Genomic DNA, 20,598 nt, shown 5'->3' with positions numbered 1-20,598 from the left:
TATGTAACGTGAGGGTTCACTAGATGGTTGGGAATCTCTCTGAATAATTAGGTACAGCAAGACGGAGACGGATAACTTTTTAGCAGCCTCTTTACTTTTTAGCACACTGCAACAATAACCCACACTTCCTGTGTGCCGCCCTCATGAGTACTTCACTGGCCTCTCAGAAGCCAGGAAATCTTATACTCAGATCAAAACAGGGAAAACAACCAGGTAGATATAACACATACTTATTACTGGTTTGAACATGCATGTCTAAACATTCAAACATGTAAACATGTAAATATCAAAACACGTAACCACCAAATACATAACTAGTTTTATAACCTTTGTAAACACCTCTTTGTATATCAAAGTAGATTTAAATTTACTTCTACACTTTACATTTTCCTCCCCCCCTCACATAAGAAACGTCCCCGTTTCCCTACAGAAAAGGAAGAAAAAAAACCCCCAACATGCTGCGAGCAAAGGGGACAACAATAAAACAACAGCAAAACCAAAAACAAGTTCAGTTCAAAACATAGTCCTTGAGGTATCTGGGAGGCACAACTTGACGTCTCACACATCGCCGTGAAACACCAGATACACGATGAGGAGTTGAAGGGACAATGTCTGATTGGTGTATCACCACATGGCCAGAGGGGGAAGTCGTTACAGTCTCAGACCGAGGAGAAGGGGACAAAGGAGAGTGGGAATGGGGTCTTGACTGGTTTAGAGGTGGTGGCTGACAAACCTGAATGTCTGATGAGGTTGCAGGGCTGCGGCACTGAACATTCCAGCTCCCTTCAGCTGCAGATTTTGAAGCTGTGAAGGGCAACGCACCTGATAATGCAGTCAACTGTGGAATCTGGGGCTGTACAGGTATGTCACCAGCAGGTGAGTTGGTTCCACCTTTAGGAACAGGTGCTTTGTACGGCCTGAGACGATTGTAGTGAACGATTTGAGTCTTGTCTGATTGGTCCAGGAGGTAGCGAATCCTGTACGTGACACCAGGGTTTTCTCCATCTGTTCCAAGGCACTCCAATATCTCAAAGGGGCCCTTCCAATGTGGAGCAAGTTTCTGCTTTGCTGTAGTGGGGTCATTTAACCACACCAAGTCACCCGGAACATAAGGAGTGTGTTTGATGCCCCTATCGTACAATTGTTTCTGCTGGTTGTGGGCACAATCTCTGTTCCATGCAGCAGTGCTGAAGGCAGACTGAAGTCTCTGAGTCAACTGGGTGACGTAGTCAGCAGGAGAAACAGAAGTAGATGATGCTGACATGTTGGTAGGCAACAGCATATTAGCAGGCATCCGTGCCTCATGTCCATGTGTGAGAAAAAATGGCGTAAATCCCGTGGTAGAGTGAGGACTGGTGTTGTAAGCCAAAGCAACTTGATTGAGGCAGTCATCCCATTCGCCAGGCTGCTGAAGGAGTAACTTAGCTAACTGGTCAATAAGTGTTCGATTGAACCTCTCGACCATCCCATCGCATTGAGGGTGATATGGGCTGGTCCGTGTCTTCTGGATGCCTAGCAGCTGACACAGATGTTTCACCAGGTCAGATTCAAACTGACGTCCTTGGTCTGTGTGTAGCATTTCAGGGACGCCGTGCTGACAGATGAAGTTGTCAAACAGGCATTTTGCAACTTTTGTGGCACGTTGGTCTGCGATAGCATAGAGATTGACATATTTCGAGAAATAGTCTTGAACAACGAGCACGTACCTGTTGCCACGACTCGTAATGGGGAGTTCAAGTATGTCAGCTGCCACCTTTTGAAATGGCTCCGCAGCAACAATTGTTTTCATTGGAGCTCTGTGATGAGGTGTGGGATTCCGTCTGGCATCACATGGGGTGCATTGTGTGCACCATATTCTGATGTCACGTGACATGAATGGCCAGTAATATAGCTGCTGAGCACGTTTCAGGACCTTATCTGCTGATAGGTGACCGGACACTGGGTTGCCATGCAGCAGCTGTAGGACAGTGTCTTTTAAAGATTCAGGAACAACCAACTGATGCAACACTGACTTTTGGGACGGGTTGAAAGCTTTACGACAGAGTAAGCCATTGTGAAAGGTAAGTCTAGAGTACTCGTGCCATAGCACTTTTTCCTGAGGTGGGCATTTTTTCATACGCCAGTAGGGTGGTTTCTGACCCTTAGCTTTCCAGCCAATGACTTCTGACAGTACAGGATCTTTTTGTTGTTCACTTTTGAGATCATCTTCAGGCAGCTCAAGCACAAATGTGGATGAAACAGATAGCGCTGCACACTGCAGTCGTGGATCAGGAAGGTCATTGCATGGAATGTGTTTTTGGTCAGTACTGCAGGGACTATGGTTGGGCGGGCCTGCAGGACCCACGCACCTCTCTTCAGGTTTCAAGGTAGCAGAAGCAGTGCAGACTGTGTCCTGCTCTACGGTTTCACCAGTGACAGGGCGACGTGACAGTGCGTCCGCATTGAGGTGGCGGTGGCCATCTTTATGAATCACAGTCCACTCAAAAGGATCAAGTTCAAGAGCCCAGCGAGCACGGCGACCAGTTCTATCACTGTCAATGGGTATTTTCCGAAGACCCAGGAGGGGCTTGTGATCCGTGACAATAACAAATGGCTGCTTATAGAGGTAGTGCCGAAAATGTCTAACTGCCCAAACAATGGCCCAGAGTTCTCGATCATAAGTCGACCACTTTCTTTCTGCCTTTGTAAGCGCATGGCTAGCATAGGCAATGACTTTCTCTTGCTGTCCCTGTTTTTGAGCTAGTACACTGCCAATAGCTGTGCTAGAAGCATCAGTATACAGAGAAAATGGCAATGTGAAGTCAGGGAATGAAACCACTGGAGGGTTTGAGAGGGCATGTTTCAGATACATGAATGCATCCTGGCACTGAGAAGTCCATTGAAAAGGTGCATGCTTCTCAGTGAGAGCATGTAGGGGGACACTGTGGTGCGCAAAGTTTTGAATAAACTTGCGATAATATGAACAAAGTCCAAGGAATGATCTTACTTCTGTCGCTGTTTGTGGAATAGGCCAGGCTTGCACACTGTTCACATTTCTGGGGTCAGGCTGGATGCCATGTTTTGATACAATGTGGCCCAAAAATTGTACCTGATCTTTGGCAAAACAGCATTTTGAGGGGTTTAGCTTCAAGCCACTTGCCCGGAATCTGCCGAAAATTTCTTCCAGATGCTGGAGATGTTCTGCGAAAGAGCGGCTGTAAATGAGGACATCATCCTAAGCAGGTTTTCCAGGGAAGGCCACGAAGTACCATCTCCATTAACCGCTGACATGTGGCTGGAGCGTTTGTGAGTCCCATGGGCATAACAGTGAAGTGGTAAAGTCCACTGCCGGTTGTGAAAGCAGTTTTCTCACGATCCTTCTCTTCCAGTTCAACCTGCCAATAGCCATGTTGAAGGTCCATTGTGGAGAACCAGGCAGAACCTGACAGCGCATCCAGTGCATCATCAACCCTTGGAAGAGGATGAGAGTCTTTGATTGTCACTGCATTGAGTTTCCTATAGTCGAGACAGAAACGCCACGTACCATTTTTCTTTCGCACCAGAACCACTGGGGCGGCCCATGGGCTGTAGCTTTCTTCGATGACACCTGCCTTTAAAAGGTTGTCAACTTGAGTCTGTATTTCAGCTCTCTGTTCAGGTGTCACTCTATAGGCTCTTTGTTTAATCGGTGTAGCATCACCTGTGTGAATATGATGCTTAATTATGCCTGTGTGACCTCTGTCCTCTGAGTGCTTACTGAAGATTCCTGAATACTTCTGGAGAAGTGATTTCAGGGACTGAACCTGGGAGTGTGACAAGTTTGTTTCATCTATTTCTACCGGCAGAGTCGAATCATACACAGGTGAAGTAGCACAACATGTCTGCTCCAGTGGAATGATATCAACAGATGAGCCTGAATGAAACTCACCAAGATGCTGTCCAGGGTACAGTTCGATTTCATCACTGGAGGGATTAAGCATTCGAACCACTGTAGTACCATTCTGAACTTCACTGAGAGTGTGAGCCACAACAATGTCACATGTTGGATTAGGGACCAAGAAACCACAGTAGTCTGTTGGAACAGGAGAAGCCGGTGTGGCTGCTGACACACAGGCTGTGATCAGAGTTTCGCTCATAGCTGGAATTTTGGTTGGTGCTAACACGGAAACATTACAGCAGGCAGCCACCTCATGTCCTTTGGGCAACAGGGGAATTTTCATGTCCCACAGTTGCAGCACTTTGTTTTTGAGGTCAAGAAGAGCATGGTGCCTCTGCAGAAAATCCCAACCTAGAATGACTGGCTGGTAAGCACCTCTGAGGACTTCAAAGTCCTGCTGCCATACCTGAGTCCCAAGCCTAATACCAACGGTTAACTTGCCTAAGATTTCCAGACGTTCTCCATTGACCGAACGAGCTGGCACAGAGGATGCTACCATAGGCCGTTTTTTCAAAGCTGGATGAGCGTTTCGAAAATCTTCACTCACAAGGGAGACAAAGGAACCAGAGTCAATTAGAGCACACACTTCAATGCCCTCGACAATAGCCAAGACGTTAGAGGAGACTGAGCCATCAGATTCTGAGGGGAACTGGGGGATGTGGTTTTGGGGCCCTGATACTGTAGCTGATGTTTGCCCCTCAACAGCAGCTAATGAAAGTTTCCCTGTGGGCCGGACGTGAAATGTGCAGGCCTTTCCGGGGACTGGAAACGAACACCGGTCCTACTGTAGGACGTAGCATCTCTAGCTCTACGTGGAGCAGGACTGGGACTGCGTCGGTATCTGTTATTGTCAGGGTAATTGTACCTGGAATACTGGGGGGGCTGTTGGGAAGGGTATGTGCGTTGATCGTGTTTCTCACATTTGTCCCACTCATTGAACCTCTGGGGAACAGGGGAAGAAGGACGTTCACGGTGAGACTCTGGATCACGATGATAACGCCTCTCAGGCGAGCAATAGTCTCTGGAATGTTGTCTGGCATGATAAGGCGACGCACTGCTGGTGCTGTACTGAACATTGGAAGAGGAGGATCTATCACGACTGGAGTCCAAACGTTGGGCAAGGTAACTCTGTTTCTCCCGTAACTGCTGTATTTCATGTTTCAGGCCGGTTACAGTAAGCGTGAGCTCCTCAACCGCTTGAAGAAGTTTAGCATCAGTCTAAACATTCAAACATGTAAACATGTAAATATCAAAACACGTAACCACCAAATACATAACTAGTTTTATAACCTTTGTAAACACCTCTTTGTATATCAAAGTAGATTTAAATTTACTTCTACACTTTACACATATATAATTCCATAATTTGTTCCCCCTGTCCAAATCATGAACAAACAGTATCCCATAGTTGTTTATGTTTTTAAACCCATTTTTCAAGAAGATTTTTCTTGTAAAACAAAGTAAATGTGTGTGTGTGTGTGTGTGTGTGTGTGTGTGTTTTTTTTTTTTTTTTTAGAAGACCTGGAAACGGAGACATTGGTTACACATTGCTATCCTTACCATGCTGTCCTCTGGGGCCTCCGTGTTAGATTTGAGTGGGATTCCTCCAGTGTCTCCAGAGTCATAAAGCTGCAATTTCTCTCTCTTTTTTAGACAGAAAAATGCAAGGACTAGGACTGCAACAAAAAGCAGGCATATTCAAAATCAGAGCTCACAGAGTGCTTTTATGTGTGGTATACCTACACTATTGTATGCAGCATTGTTCACTTCCTAATATGCAATGAGCAAACTACAAGAGAACCCCCATCTAACCCTTACAACTTAATCACAGTGGGAGACTCACAAAGCAGTAGGAGGAGGACCACAGGACACAGTATAGTCATAATTCCCAGTAGTCCGAAGGGCACAGAGCTGCAGGAAAAGGTGAATCAGTCATTTTTCCAAGTGTCCAAAAAGCAACCACACCCCATCTTACCCTGAATCTATATGTAACAAGTGTCACCTGGCAGTTTGTTGCTCTCTGCCAGGTGATTGGCTGAAGAGCTGTGAAAAGGTAGTGGGTGTGTGCGGTGAAGTCAGTGCTCTTCTGTGGAAAAAAACCAGAGGCGATTAATTCGCTTGGGTGTGAGTGGGTATACCAAGCCTATTCAAATGGCGGCCCAGAAGCAACCTGCGAGTGGCCCTGCCTGTGGTCCTGGCAGAAACACAGAGAAAACGCAAAAAATTAGTTAATTTAAAAAAAAATTTTAAATTCCTACAGCGTAGTGTAGACTGTGAATGCAACACTCCTAGTAGCCTAGCAATATTTAACCCACAATGCACCGTGATGTAAACATATTAAACAATCATCGTAATATATGATGCGACAACAGCATGTCTTTCTCACTCCAAAAGCGCAAAATTGACAATGAAAACTGTCGGTTTAACCCTGCCTGGACTGACACTTATTCATTTTACCGAGTTGAATAATCTTACAACCGGAGTTGTACTACCATGGTGAGGGTCCTGTACAGCCCAAGAGAGAGCGGCAGCATCTTCCCTTCGTGTTTGCTTCTTGGCGAAGAAGAAAAGGCCTTTCACAGATTCTGAAACAATGAAATACTGCATGCTGGCCGTGGTGGATGCGGTGAAAAGTGATGAAAAAATTAAAGTAAGTGTGACATCTGCTATTAAAAACGTACCCCTGTAGGACAGTGCAAATATTTGTAGAGTTGAAGTTCTGGCATCAGACGAGTTTGAAATGCTGTTAGATGACCTGAAGAAAACTGATGTAATGTCTATAGCAGGGGATCACTGACAGAACTGATAATGCACAGTTGTGTGTATATGTCCGTTTTTTGGATGGGAAATTGCTCGACTTGCTACCGTTAGAGGGACACACAGCTGGCGAAATGATGTTTGAGAAGATTTAAGCTCTTTTTGAGGAAAATGGTCTGGATATGAAGCGTGTCTGTATACTTGTGACGGATGGGGCTCCATCCATGGCAGGAAAAGTGAGTGGTCAGCGAAATATTTATTTTAATTTGAAAGGGAATTATCAAAATGTTTTTTTGTTATTATTATTATTATTTCAAATGTGCAAAAAATAGTTTAGTTATAGCTCCCTTTTTTAAAAATGGACCTTTTGGTGTGCATTTGTGAGAGGTCACCAGATTTACAGGGGAATAGGAATAAAAAAAAATACTTGTTTTTCAATACAGTTGTGTGGGTTTGAAATTGATCATGATCTGCTGCTTACTGGCTTCAAAAAAAAAATATCTGGCCCAGATAAATTCCTCGGTTTGAAAAATCTGGCCAAACTAACTTCGTAGTTGAATAGGCATGGGGTATACTGTTGGTAAGAGTCTTTTGCCATTTTGTTTGGATCATTTGTTGTTGTAGGGGCCCATTTTTAATGTGTGTCGTTGGACTTTTTTAGTGTTTTAAAAGAAGAATTGAATTTAATAGAAGAAACGGCCCTAGATCGACTGCGTGCAGGGAAACTGATCAATATTGTAGGTATATTGATTGTTTTTTTTTAGCTTTGTGATTTTGAATGGTTTGAAGTCCCGTCTCTCTTGTTTATCGCCCAATTTGCACCAGAACGGGGAAACCGGCAGATGTCACGCTAAACAACAGCAGCAGGTTTAAGCTTGATGAGCTGTTGTTAGAATTTATTTAATATTGATTTCTAGTATCAGCTGATATTTGCTGGAGCCAACAGCTGTAAAAGCTGCTGGTCATGATATCAGTTTGGTGAGAGGGAAACATGAAGATGAAACCAGGAGATGTCCTTACTGAATCATCAGAGCTGAACAGGTAATGAAGAAACAGGTTTACCTTTTAGGTGACATGAATGAGTTGAAAGGAAGTTATGAACTGTTTCTGAGAGACAAATAACACCAGGATGCTTTTCTAAGTAGCTGACAGCTGGTAACTGTGCAGGGGTGGATCTAGCAAAGTTTTGCCAGGGGGCCAGGTAGGGCATTAACAGGGAGAGGGGGGCACAAAGAAATACTTTTCTTTCTTATTTTCATTTAAAATGTCTGGCTGTTATTAAATAAATGTCTGAATCTTACAACCAAAGTGTTTATCTGATGTAAAATGTATAGAATTCATATATATACCAACAAGACTGTACATCACTGTCACAACAGCGTTTGTTTTCATTCAAAGGCTTTATGATTTTTCCTATAATACCTGGTGGGCGGGTCTCTGGTCAAAATGCTCGGGCCGATCTGTTGTCCCAGTCCAGCCCTGACTGCATCCACTTTTTCAACATTGACATTCACAGGGATGGACTGCCACGTGGCACTGCTGCCATTCAGTGATGCTACATTTTGTGCAGTGATAAGGAGCTGGACATCGTTGGTCTTCTCATAGTCTAATGGCTGGAAAAAAGAAAGACATTTTAAAGTTTATAAATATAAATCAGTTGTATATAGGCTGACTTTGCATTAGATGTGATCCATGCAAAATGCTTCCACCAACATCACTAAATGATAATAATGAATTGAATAATAATCCAGTCTCACCTTTGAGATGTACAAAAGCCCTTCGTTTGTTTGCGGGTCAGTAACTATCCTGAAATTTCCATTTTCGTTTCCTTTAGTAATAACAAACTTTGACATCCAGTTTGAGGTGTTTATCAAATCTTTATCTTGAACAGGAATTCGAAGTAAAAGTTTTTCACTTTCATCTTCTTGCACAGTGACATTATACTACAAGAAAAAAAGCAGAGGGGGTTAATTGCTGTTTACTTATGTTAGTAAAAAGTATTTTGGTGAAATAAGTAGAAAAAGGACGCCAAAATCAATCGATATGATTTCAGTTATTCAGCCAAATTACAAACTGACACTTCTTTCAAACACTTACAGATGATTTCATGAAGGCTGGTGGATTGTCATTAATATCACTCAGAGCAATTGTTGCTGTCGATGTGGCAAACAGACCATTTGGTGCACCATTCATATCCTGGATTTTTACAGTCACCACATGGTTGTCTTTTAACTTTAAAAGAAATGTTAGAAAAGTATTATAATAAAAATATGTTGTAAAGCACTTGCATCATCAATTTCAATAATGCAAGTTTTCAATTACATAAAGTTCACAGGTATCAGTGATGCAGAGGCAGTGCTCACCTCTCTGTCTAGGGTGTTGGTTGTTGTTGTGATGACACCTGTTTCTGGATGAATGGTAAACATGTCTGATCCAGATACGAGTGTATATTTAATCTTCACATGGTCTGTGCCAATTTGGTCTCTGTCAGTTGCACTCACCACTCCCACCACAGTCCCTGTATTGTAACCCATAATCATTTAGAGCAACTGCACTGAAAGTCAAATACCACAGAATCAACTATTACTGTATGTTGTCTTTCTCACCTGCACTACAGTGCTCAGGAACTGTAAAGTGTAAAGGACCTACGAACTCTGGAGCATTGTCATTGACATCATCTACAATCACTCTCAGGGGGGCTTTCTCATCTAGCTCCGCATTGGTATGCCTGTCAAAAACAATCATCAAAATCTATAGAGGGAAAACAAACAAACGTTTGACTAGTTTGATGCACACAAATATAGAAAGCAGAGTCAGGAACATAACAAGACTCCATATGTGAACTGTGCCAGTTCCAGGTTTGAATGAAAAAATAAATAAACAAACATGCTCAGTAGAGGATTGATTACGCTGCAACTATTTGAATGATTGATAAATCACCCGTTAAAGATGACTGTGGAACATTATTGGAACTCTTTACAAATCTTCTAAATCAGCGTCATCTTCACACTCACATTATATGCTGGGAACTCCTCACGATCCACTGCTTTGAGCAAGAACAGAGCCCCCGTGTCTGTGTCCATACTGAACACTCCAGTTGGATACGTATCGACTCCTTCTCCTTCAATAAAGTACCAATAACGGCTGTCTGGGGAATCTGACCCCTGCCACAGCAGAAACCAAATAAAATGATACATATTAAGGAAAAGAAAAAAAAGGATTCTGTTATTCATAAAGTCTTTACAATCTGATGTGTATTGACAATAAACATTTGTATACCACAGTGATCATAAATGATGAAAATTAAATATTCAATTCACCCTGTCAATTAGTTTTGGATAGCTCCCTTCATAGTTCTCCACTACATTCAAATCCCCATAGCTTCGTCTTCTAGAGCGGTTCAGGGAGCCTTGGCCTCGTCGCTATGACATTCCAACAAGTTTGGACATGTTAGAAAAAAGATGCACTGTTCCTGCTGACCTGTATAAACGACTCACAATATGCAGTTGCCTTACATGTCTTTTCGGCATTGTACTGCGGACAAGGTGAACTTCCATCTTTCTTTCCAGTCCACTATTGTCCCGAGCAGACACAGAAAATGTCCGTCCTCCTTCTCCCACTGAGACAGACGTTAAAGCTACGACTGCTCCGTTACTTTTTATTGTGAAACTCGGGTCCTTCACAGTTAACTGCACTGATTTTGCATCACAGCCGACAGTTTCAACTGAAAAGCGAGAAAGTGAAAGTTAAAAAGAGACATAAAACACAAAACATTCGGCTTACAACACTTTTTCAAACAGAAGGAATAACACAAATACACAGAGCGGCACCTTTTGCTACTTGGTATCCAGCTGGAATTATTTCAGGTACAATTACGTAGAGAGATCTCAGCAGAAAGCACGACTCCACACAGGACAGGATCTGGAGGTGAAAGTGAGTTTCAAACTGACTTGTCATGTTTAAATGTTTTAATACTTCTTGGCATGACAAAAGTGACAGAAAGTAAACATGTATCAATCATGTAGGAGTGCTACATGACCAAACTAGAAGCACTTACCAGCATTAGGTAGGTGGAGGAAATCAAAAATGCTCCCCATCTTAGAAAAAAAAAGAGACTGACTTTGTCCTGCGACAAAGTGTTGGGAGTCTGGTTAGTGTAAGTGTGTTAACTCAAGAGCTTTGTCACTTGTCTATTGCTTCACTTCTCTATCAATGTAAAAAGGCAGGCGTTTCTCAGACGGCACACCCCACTATCGCATGAGTGCTGCTGTTTGACTGAGGATAAATAAAGTAGTTGTGGTAAACCAATCACATGACTACTTCAAGATGACAAAGCAAAAAGATGATATATAACAGTTTTTCAGTTGTGTTGATAGGCCACGTAAAACCAGAGTCATGATAAACAATATATACGTGGCATCTTTTCCTCACCTGTAATGTCTAAGGACAGCTCTAGCAAGCACTCTCAGCTTATGAGCATTAAAAAAAGAAACAAAACAAAGAACACCTGTGTTGGTGGAAAAATGTAAAATGTTGACCAATCAAAAAATGTTCTGGCAACATGACATTTGGATGTTTAGAAAGAGGGGGGAATTTAAGGAGTGATGGTGAGAGAGAGACAGAGAGAGTTTGTGAGAGATTTAGCGTGTTTGGAGTGTGTATATGCGGTTGTTACAGTAAAAAATGTACCTTTTTCTAATCAGAGTTTGTTTTTTGTCTGACTTTAGATCAGTTGTGCTAATACAGTATGTCAAAATGAAAACATAACTGTAAATTCAGACATGTGAGGTTGTGCTGAAAAGAATGACATAAGTGAAACCTAAAATGGGACTAAACTAAACAAACTATGACGACAATGACACTAAGCCAGGCCACTGAGTGTTTGCTTTCAGCAGTTCAGGTTCATGCTCATGTCATGTTTAAAGTACTTCACGTTCAAGGTTTTTCATTCACCTGTTCAGGTTTCATCTTATGTCTCGTGTCATTGTCTCCATAGTTTGTTTAGTTCAGTCCCAGATTAGGTTTCACTTTTGTTTGGTCTCGCCTTGTTTTTCTGTTTTGTTTTTTCTTTTTTTTATCAGCCGTAATAAAGGCTCACTTTTTGTTTGATCATCAGTTTATTTCTTCTATGCTTGCTTTTGGGTCTGCTCCACAAACACACCGGCCATGACGGCCGTGACAATTTTGTTTTTTCTGGAACTTTTTGTTATACCACTGTGGTTGTGAATCTTACTTCACAGCACAGGTAGTCTAAATCTCAAATAGCAACAAGCAAGGTTAGAGAGTGCATTAAAGGTGAAAGTGAGTTTCAAACTGACTTGTCACCTTTAAATGTTTTAATGCTTCCTGGCATGACAAAAGTGACAGAAAGTAAACATGTATCAATCATGTAGGAGTGCTATAAAACCAAACTAGAAGCACTTACCAGCATTAGGTAGGTGGTGGAAATCAAAAGTTTCCCCATCTTTGGAAAAAAAAAGACTGACTTTGTCCTGCGTCTGGGAATCTGGTTAGTGTAAGTGTGTTAACTCAAGAGCTTTGTCTCTTGTCTATTGCTTCACTTCTCTATCAATGTAAAAACACAGGCGTTTCTCAGACGGCACACCCAAGTGGAATTTTAAACAAGCGAAATAGCTTCGGGCTGTGCTCGCTGGTGTCTGCTGAGAAACCTCCCTGAAAGTTGCAGATATTCAAGTGTTTTTTCCCCACCAGCAGGGGCAACATGTCTATTTTACTGCAAGACATTAAACCGCGACTAAATGCTTTACTATTTCCCCATGTAGCATTATTTATATAAATCTGTGCATATAGAGTATAAACAATATTCTTATAACACTACAGCATGCTGCAGGTACACGTATTTGAAGAAATACTGGTCTGTCAGCTTTTTTTGTCAAGACTTGTCTGCAGTAATGAATTAGTCATTGCTCATCAGGACTAATACAGTTTCCTAATACAACACATCTACCAGGATTCACAGTTGTGGCCAACCAGCAAACCAACACTAGTATCAACACTAAGATTTTGCTTAAACTCCACCAAAAACTAACCTTAGACCGAACCAGTTGTCACAAACAATTTTTCTTGTTGCCACCTGGAAAAAGTAAAAGAAAGTCAATAATGATAACACTATCTATGCACTTCCTAGGAAAATGTTTTAAATAAGTCAGTGTTTTATAGCTTTTCTCATTGCCAATAAAGCCAGCATTTACAAAAAAACCCCCAAAAAACTAATCTGTATGTTGTTAGGTGGGACATAAGCTGTGCTTGTTACTTGTGATACCACATATAACAACCCATTGTATAGGTGGCTGTGAAAAATATGCATATAGGCAAGGTAAGTTTATTTGTATAGCACAATTCAACAACAAGGTGATTCAAAGTGCTTTACAGAGACATTAAAAACAAAAACAAATAAAAAGCATGATTTAAAATTGATTAAAACAAGCAAACAAACAAACAAACTAATTAACAAACAAACAAAACAGTATATAAAATCAAAAATCAGAACAATAGATAAAATCAGTAGTTAAAATGTTAGTTTTGAAATTTAAGCTTAAATGGGTGGAATTGGTGTTTTATTCAAATGCAGCTGAGAACAGGTGAGGGCACAAAACATCAGGCCTGACATTAGAAAGTGATCATGGCTGCCATGACTGGATATAAATGTTGATAATATAATATACTCAGGTGGCTCAAGCCATATACATTTATTATTTTTTGGAATTTTTGTTTGTGACCAGGCGTTTTGAGTTAATTTTTTTTATTTTTGATTTCCTTATGTTAGATTGAGATTATATTAAATTCTTGTGTTATAATTCAGTTAGGGAGTAATTGAGTTTCATTCTAGTTTTTGTTTCATCTATGTCTCCTGATATGAGTCTTTTCCTCTCCTCTATGTAGTCTGTTTTGTCCTCAGTGTTTTTACTTTCAGTTATCTCAGTGCGTTATTCTCTCCCTGTGTTACATTTTCTAAGCTTGTGTTGTCAAGTCTCCATTATGTTTCCTGTTGTATTTTGCAAGTGGTTTTTGTAAATTATTATTTTCAGTGGGTTTAGTTTTGCTTCCCCTGTGGCATCATGTTCATTTTTGTCAGCTGTGTTTCCTCAGGTGTTTCCACTTCCCTCATTACCCTCCTGTATATTTAAGTCCTCTGTCTTCCTCTCCTCCTTGTCATGTCACCATGTCAAGTCAGGTCAGGTGACTGAGTGTTTGCTTTCAACAGTTCAGGTTCATGCTCATGTCATGTTTGAAGTACTTCATGGTTTTACATACACCTGTTGAGTTTTCATCTTATGCCTCGTGTCATTGTCTTCATAGTTTGTTTAGTTCAGTCCCAGAATAGGTTTAGTTTCACTTGTTTTACTGTTTGTTTGTTTTTTTTTCTTAATATCAGCTGTAATAATGGTTTGATCATCAGTTCATTTTTCCTGTGTTTGCTTTTGGGTCTGCTACACAAACATGCAGGGCATGACGATCCTTTCTTTTTTCCTGTCACTTTTTTTTATATATATCACTGTGTTTTTGAATCTTACTTCATGGGGTAGGTAGTCTAAATCTCAAAAAGCAACAAGCAAGGTTAGAGAGTGCATTAAAGGAATGCCACAGTTATTACTCATGTTTCCTGAGTAGAATATTTCTCATTTCTAACTTTTGTTTTTTTTGAAATATTCAAGTTTATTCAACAAAAAATTATAATGTATTTCAAATGAGAGAATCTCCACCTCCCTTTTCAACTTTACTTCCACATACGTTGACCTACAGACACCATTCAAACTTTAAAACAAAGCCAAGTCATTGAGCCATTCAGCTTGCATGTCTCTTTTCAATGTCTTTTATAGCTTTTCCTTCAGTTCCTGTTCAAGTTCCATGTTTTATTCCCACATTTCAGATTTTATAGTAGGTGCCTATATGACGGTATGTTGGCAGTTAATTCCCTGTTCCATTAGTACCTACTTGGATCAACTCTGCGTGGTTTGCAGGGTTTGCCATCAGGTTATAGTACATGCTCAGCCAGATTTCCAAGTGATCCAAACAGGTACTACAGTGTGACACCGTCAGACTGCATGCCACTGATTGGCTGGTCAGTAGCATCATTCGATGAGTCACTAGAGCATCTTGTTCACAGAAATAGCATTTTTGAAAGTAAGCAATAAAGGAAATGGTTACAAAAAACAAATTTAAGTTCAGATAGTGGAACATTACACACACTGTAATGCTCAATTTGTTTTTAATTTTTTTACTGTGTTTTCACTGTGCAGCCAGTTGTATTTAGTTTCAGGCAGTAACACTTTACCTCTCCAGTTCTGCCCTTGTGCAGATTGTAAAAGGAGACTGTTAGAAATGTTTCAATAACCTGCACCCTTTTGACAGTCAGGGAGTTGAAATAAAACACAGTAACACAGTATTTCTGTGCCATTAGGAAATTCAGCAGGAGTAAATCAACACTGAGTAAAATAGATCATTATGAAGGTCTAATTTTTACATCACATATTGTGAAATATTAGGCAGTTATTTTCTTTCGTTATGTTTTTGTTTTACTTCAAATATATCTGCAAAGATGAAAATTAATAACAATAAAAACCAGCAACAAGGCGAAAAAAGAAATGCACTTTCTTACTGCAGACAATGATTTAAATAAAAAAAGAGTAAAACATACCATAGTGACTACTAACTAATATACAGACAAACACGAGTAGCTGAATTTCAACCCAAATTAACCAGAACTTCTAGTCCATGAACTAAGAGCTAAAAGGTTCCCTTAAGGTGGTTTTGTATGTTCTCCCACCAATAGCTTGTGTGCAAGAAAACACAGTTTTGTTTTTGTTTTGTTTCCATTTCCCTTCACAGCTTTCTGAATTAATTTAAGTTAATGATAATCAACAATTTATGTGGTATACCCCAAAAACAGCTGGATTTTTATGAGAAATTGCTTTCCAACCAGAAACGTCCATGCACCAAAGACTCCTGAAGTGTAAGAAGGAGCTGTCCTCCAAAAATAAAGATATGATTTTTTTTTAGATCTTGAGGTACAAAGCTCCAAAAGATTGCTTGGTAAGGAGCTCCTGGTGGAAATGTTGCTAAAGCCATACAGCACACAGTATGCACAACTAACAGCATCTGCTTAGTTTTTAGAACAAAACCACTTTAACATTAAAAATACAAACAAAGGAACAACAAAAAACTCACAACAACAATAACAGCAAAGAAATAAAGCAAAAAACAGCAATAGCAGATACACACCTGCACCGCCTGCTTGTTCTTTTTTTATATATGTATTCTTACCCCAGAAACAAGCTAAGCATTCAGACCCAATCTGCATCTTTTACAGCTTAAAGTAAACAACATTAATCTGGAGTGACTGTTTTCATTTCTTTCTGCAGACCTTTGCAAGAGTTTTTAACTTTCATCCGAATGTGTTCAGAAAGTCAGTGTTATCGTTTTCATTATTATCACTGCAACATCTTATAGAGCCAGTTACACAGCCACATACTTAGACCCTTAGAAGTGAATGATATCGTCTGCGTATTGCCCTTTTGTTCCCATTTGGATCAGTTTCTAGAAGACACAGGCAGTTTGTTAATATTTCCTGTTATTACTGACGGTCAGATATTGAACATCGGGCTAACATATCACCAACAAGTTAAAGACAAAATATATTTTACCAAAAGCTGAGAAATGCTGAGGTTTGCACAGGATACTATCCAGACTTAGAGAAAAAGACGATATTACAAATGGGATTTAACTCATGTTTGTAATCATAAAAAAAAAATACCTGATGTATATAGCAACCATTTGTTATACAGAAAACCTCTTTAGTCTACACCACTACCAACAGGCTGACCAATGGTGCTTGAGGTTTTTCTTTCAAGCCAAGATTAATCATTACACCCTTAACATAAACCATTTAGTGTTTGGTCAGTCTCGAAACGGAGACGACTGATGAGACTTGCATCAATCAAAGCAAAAGCAGCAATAAAACAAATAAAGCCAAAGGAGGGGGGGGGGGGAGAAGCAAATATGGTTTCTTTGTGAATAACTGTAAGCCGAGACGGTGCTTCTACGTTACTAACCTTACCGCGCTGTCCCCTGGGACCTCTATGTTGGATATGAGTGGGATTCTTCCTGTGTTTCCTGGTTCATTAAGCTGCAATTTCTCTCTCTTTGTTAGACAGAAAAATGCAAGAAGCAGGACTGCAACAAAAAGCAGGCGTGTTCAAAATCAGAGGTCACAGAGTTCTTTTATGTGTGGTAGGCATCACAAGAATGAGCATAGCAGCATTATACACTACACTATTGTATGCAATAGTGTTCACTTCCTAATATGCAATGAGCAAACTACAAGAGAACCCCTATCTAACCCTTACAACTTAATCACAATGGGAGACTCACAGAGCATCAGGAGCAGGACCACAGGGCACAGCATAGTCATAATTCCTAGTAGTCCGAAGGACACAGAGCTGCAGGAAAAGGTGTATCAGTCATTTTCCAAGAGTCCAGACAAAGGAAACAACCATACCCATCTTACCCTGCATCCACTTTTTCAACATTGACATTCACAGGGATGGACTGCCACGTGGCACTGCTGCCATTCAGTGATGCTACATTTTGTGCAGTGATAAGGAGCTGGACATCGTTGGTCTTCTCATAATCTAATGGCTGGAAAAAAGAAAGACATTTTAAAGTTTATAAATATAAATCAGTTGTATATAGGCTGACTTTGCATTAGATGTGATCCATGCAAAATGCTTCCACCAACATCACTAAATGATAATAATGAATTGAATAATAATCCAGTCTCACCTTTGAGATGTACAAAAGCCCTTCATCTGTTTGGGGGTCAGTAACTATCCTGAAATTTCCATTTTCATTTCCTTTAGTAATAACAAACTTTGACATCCAGTTCGATGTGTTTATCAAATCTTTATCTTGAACAGGAATTCGAAGTAAAAGTTTTTCACTTTCATCTTCTTGCACAGTAACATTATACTACAAGAAAGAGCAAGAAGATGGGGAAGAGAGGGGGTGTCTTTAGTATTTCTTTAATTATGTTAGTAAAAAGTATTTTGGTGAAATAAGTAGAAAAAGGACGCTAAAATCAATCGATATGATTTCAGTTATTCAGCCAAATTACAAACTGACGGTTCTTTCAAACACTTACAGATGATTTCATGAAGGCTGGTGGATTGTCATTAATATCACTCACAGCAATTGTTGCTGTCGATGTGGCAAACAGACCATTTGGTGCACCATTCATATCCTGGATTTTTACAGTCACCACATGGTTGTCTTTTAACTTTAAAAGAAATGTTAGAAAAGTATTATAATAAAAATATGTTGTAAAGCACTTGCATCATCGATTTCAATGATGCAAGTTTTCAATTACATAAAGTTCACAGGTATCAGTGATGCAGAGGCAGTGCTCACCTCTCTGTCTAGGGTGTTGGTTGTTGTTGTGATGACACCTGTTTCTGGATGAATGGTAAACATGTCTGATCCAGATACGAGTGTATATTTAATCTTCACATGGTTGGTGTAAATTCGGTCTCTGTCAGTTGCACTCACCACTCCCACCACAGTCCCTGTATTGTAACCCATAATCATTTAGAGCAACTGCACTGAAAGTCAAATACCACAGAATCAACTATTACTGTATGTTGTCTTTCTCACCTGCACTACAGTGCTCAGGAACTGTAAAGTGTAAAGGACCTACGAACTCTGGAGCATTGTCATTGACATCATCTACAATCACTCTCAGGGGGAATTTCTCCTCTAGCTCCACATTGGTATGCTTGTCAAAAGCACGCACTACAAACTATAGAGGGAAAAAAAACACACACATTTGACTAGGTTAATGCACACAAATATCGAAAGGAGAGGCAGGGACATAACAAGACTCCATATGTGAACTGTGCCAGTACCAGGTTTGAATGAAAACATAAATAAATAAAAAAAAAGAAATAAACAAACATGCTCAGTAGAGGAACAAATACTCTGCAGCTATTTGAATGATTGATAAATCACCCGTTAAAGATGACTGTGGAACATTATTGGAACTCTTTACAAATCTTCTAAATCAGCGTCATCTTCACACTCACATTATATGCTGGGAACTCCTCACGATCCACTGCTTTGAGCAAGAACAGATCCCCCGTGTCTCTGTCTATACTGAACACTCCAGTTGGATACGTATCGACTCCCTCTCCTTCAATAGTAAAGTACATATCATGGCTTGCTGAGGGCTCTGACACCAGCTACAGGAGAATCCAAATAAAATCATAAACAAAAACAAGGATTCTGTTATTCATAACGTGTTTATCATGAAGCAGTCTGCTGTGGGCTCTTTCAGCTCACAGGGTCATGAAATAGATCAAAAGTGTACGCAGTTTACAATATGGTACTGTAGCTCAAACACATAACATCAAGGAAAATAATAACTTTGTCAGCTGAATGTAACCTGAATCAGATCAAATGAAGGGGGGGTATATAAATTTAGCATTCAATTCACCTTCTCAAGGAGTATTGGATAGTTCCCTTCATAATTCTCGACTACAGACGTCGGAAAACGACAGGCCGGTCTTTTAGAGCGGTTCAGGGAGCCTTGGCCTCGTCGCTGTGACATTCCAACAAGTTCAGACATGTTAGATAAAAAAGAAAAAAAGACTGTGCCTTCTGACCTGTATAAACGACTCACAATATGCAGTTGCCTTACATGTCTTTTCGGCATTGTACTGCGGACAAGGTGAACTTCCATCTTTCTTTCCAGTCCACTATTGTCCCGAGCAGACACAGAAAATGTCCGTCCTCCTTCTCCCACTGAAACAGACGTTAAAGCTACGACTGCTCCGTTACTTTTTATTGTGAAACTCGGGTCCTTCACAGTTAACTGCACTGATTTTGCAACACAGCCGACAGTTTCAACTGAAAAGCGAGAAAGTGAAAGATAAAAAGAGACATAAAACACAAAACATTCGGCTTACAACACTTTTTCAAACTGAAGGAATAACACAAATACACAGAGCGGCACCTTTTGCTACTTGGTATCCAGCTGGAATTATTTCAGGTACAATTACGTAGAGAGATCTCAGCAGAAAGCACGACTCCACACAGGACAGGATCTGGAGGTGAAAGTGAGTTTCAAACTGACTTGTCACATTTAATGTTTTAATGCTTCCTGGCATGACAAAAGTGAGAGAAAGTAAACATGTATCAATCATGTAGGCATGCTCTAAAACCAAACTAGAAGCACTTACCAGCATTAGGTAGGTGGAGGAAATCAAAAGTTTCCCCATGTTTGGAAAAAAAAAGACTGACTTTGTCCTGCGTCAAAATGTTGGGAGTCTGGTTAGTGTAAGTGTGTTAACTCAAGAGCTTCTTCTCTTGTCTATTGCTTCACTTCTCTATCAATGTCAAAACACAGGCGTTTCTCAGACGGCACACCCAAGTGGAATTTTAAACAAGCGAAGTAGCTTCGGGCTGTGCTCGCTGGTGTCTGCTGAGAAAGCTCCCTGAAAGTTGCAGATATTCAAGTGTTTTTTCCCCACCAAATCAAATCAAATCAAATCACTTTTATTGTCACATCACATGTGCAGGCACACTGGCACAGCACATGCGAGTGAAATTCTTGTGTGCGAGCCCCACAAGCAACAGAGATGTGCAAAACACAACAACACAAACGAGCAAAATACAAGAATGGCCAACCTGAAACTAATAAATATATGTACAATATATAATAGTGTATGCATTTCTGGATGTGTATACTAAATGTTTTCCTACGTGTGTGTGTGTGTGTGTGTGTGTGTGTGTGTGTGTGTGTGTGTGTGTGTGTGTGTGTGTGTGTGTGTGTGTGGGTGTGTATACACATTTTTACAAATTAAATAGTAAACAATAATAAAATAAAATATATAAAAATATAAAAATATACA

At 40.4% G+C, this 20,598-nt stretch overlaps 2 protein-coding genes across 4 annotated transcripts; both read right to left on the bottom strand.

The window, feature by feature from the left end:
* Positions 1–4,605: 4,605 nt before the first annotated feature.
* Positions 4,606–12,214, bottom strand: LOC146578721 (desmocollin 2-like protein). Of its 2 annotated transcripts, XM_085268824.1 has the most exons (15): positions 12,099–12,214; positions 10,731–10,799; positions 10,504–10,594; positions 10,189–10,397; positions 9,994–10,095; positions 9,688–9,837; positions 9,280–9,424; positions 9,037–9,191; positions 8,771–8,905; positions 8,431–8,616; positions 8,096–8,286; positions 5,919–6,002; positions 5,760–5,827; positions 5,477–5,592; positions 4,606–5,134 (listed from the first exon to the last, which is right to left on the bottom strand). In XM_085268824.1, exons 1-15 carry the CDS (start codon positions 12,135–12,137, stop codon positions 4,625–4,627), a joined length of 2,250 nt encoding a protein of 749 aa, XP_085124950.1. In that variant the 5' UTR covers positions 12,138–12,214; the 3' UTR covers positions 4,606–4,624. The 2 variants fall into 2 exon arrangements, with proteins under 2 accessions (XP_085124950.1, XP_085124951.1); XM_085268825.1 differs by lacking the exon at positions 10,731–10,799 and having other exon boundaries at positions 12,099–12,176.
* A 1,077-nt stretch (positions 12,215–13,291) lies between these two features.
* LOC146578720 (desmocollin 2-like protein) lies at positions 13,292–20,052 on the bottom strand. Of its 2 annotated transcripts, none has more exons than XM_085268849.1 (13): positions 19,927–20,052; positions 19,701–19,791; positions 19,386–19,594; positions 19,182–19,286; positions 18,772–18,927; positions 18,344–18,488; positions 18,101–18,255; positions 17,835–17,969; positions 17,477–17,662; positions 17,202–17,332; positions 17,066–17,133; positions 16,747–16,867; positions 13,292–16,231 (listed from the first exon to the last, which is right to left on the bottom strand). In XM_085268849.1, exons 1-13 carry the CDS (start codon positions 19,963–19,965, stop codon positions 16,225–16,227), a joined length of 1,548 nt encoding a protein of 515 aa, XP_085124975.1. In that variant the 5' UTR covers positions 19,966–20,052; the 3' UTR covers positions 13,292–16,224. The 2 variants fall into 2 exon arrangements, with proteins under 2 accessions (XP_085124975.1, XP_085124974.1); XM_085268848.1 differs by having other exon boundaries at positions 16,752–16,867.
* Between the last annotated feature and the right edge of the window lie 546 nt (positions 20,053–20,598).

Source organism: Mchenga conophoros, linkage group LG3 (genome assembly GCF_057382185.1).
Source record: "Mchenga conophoros isolate Kocher_MC1m ecotype Shallow Benthic linkage group LG3, M_conophoros_male_GT1.1, whole genome shotgun sequence".
In the NCBI taxonomy this organism is placed as follows: Eukaryota; Metazoa; Chordata; class Actinopteri; order Cichliformes; family Cichlidae; genus Mchenga; species Mchenga conophoros.
This window is presented reverse-complemented; position numbering and strand designations above follow the sequence as displayed.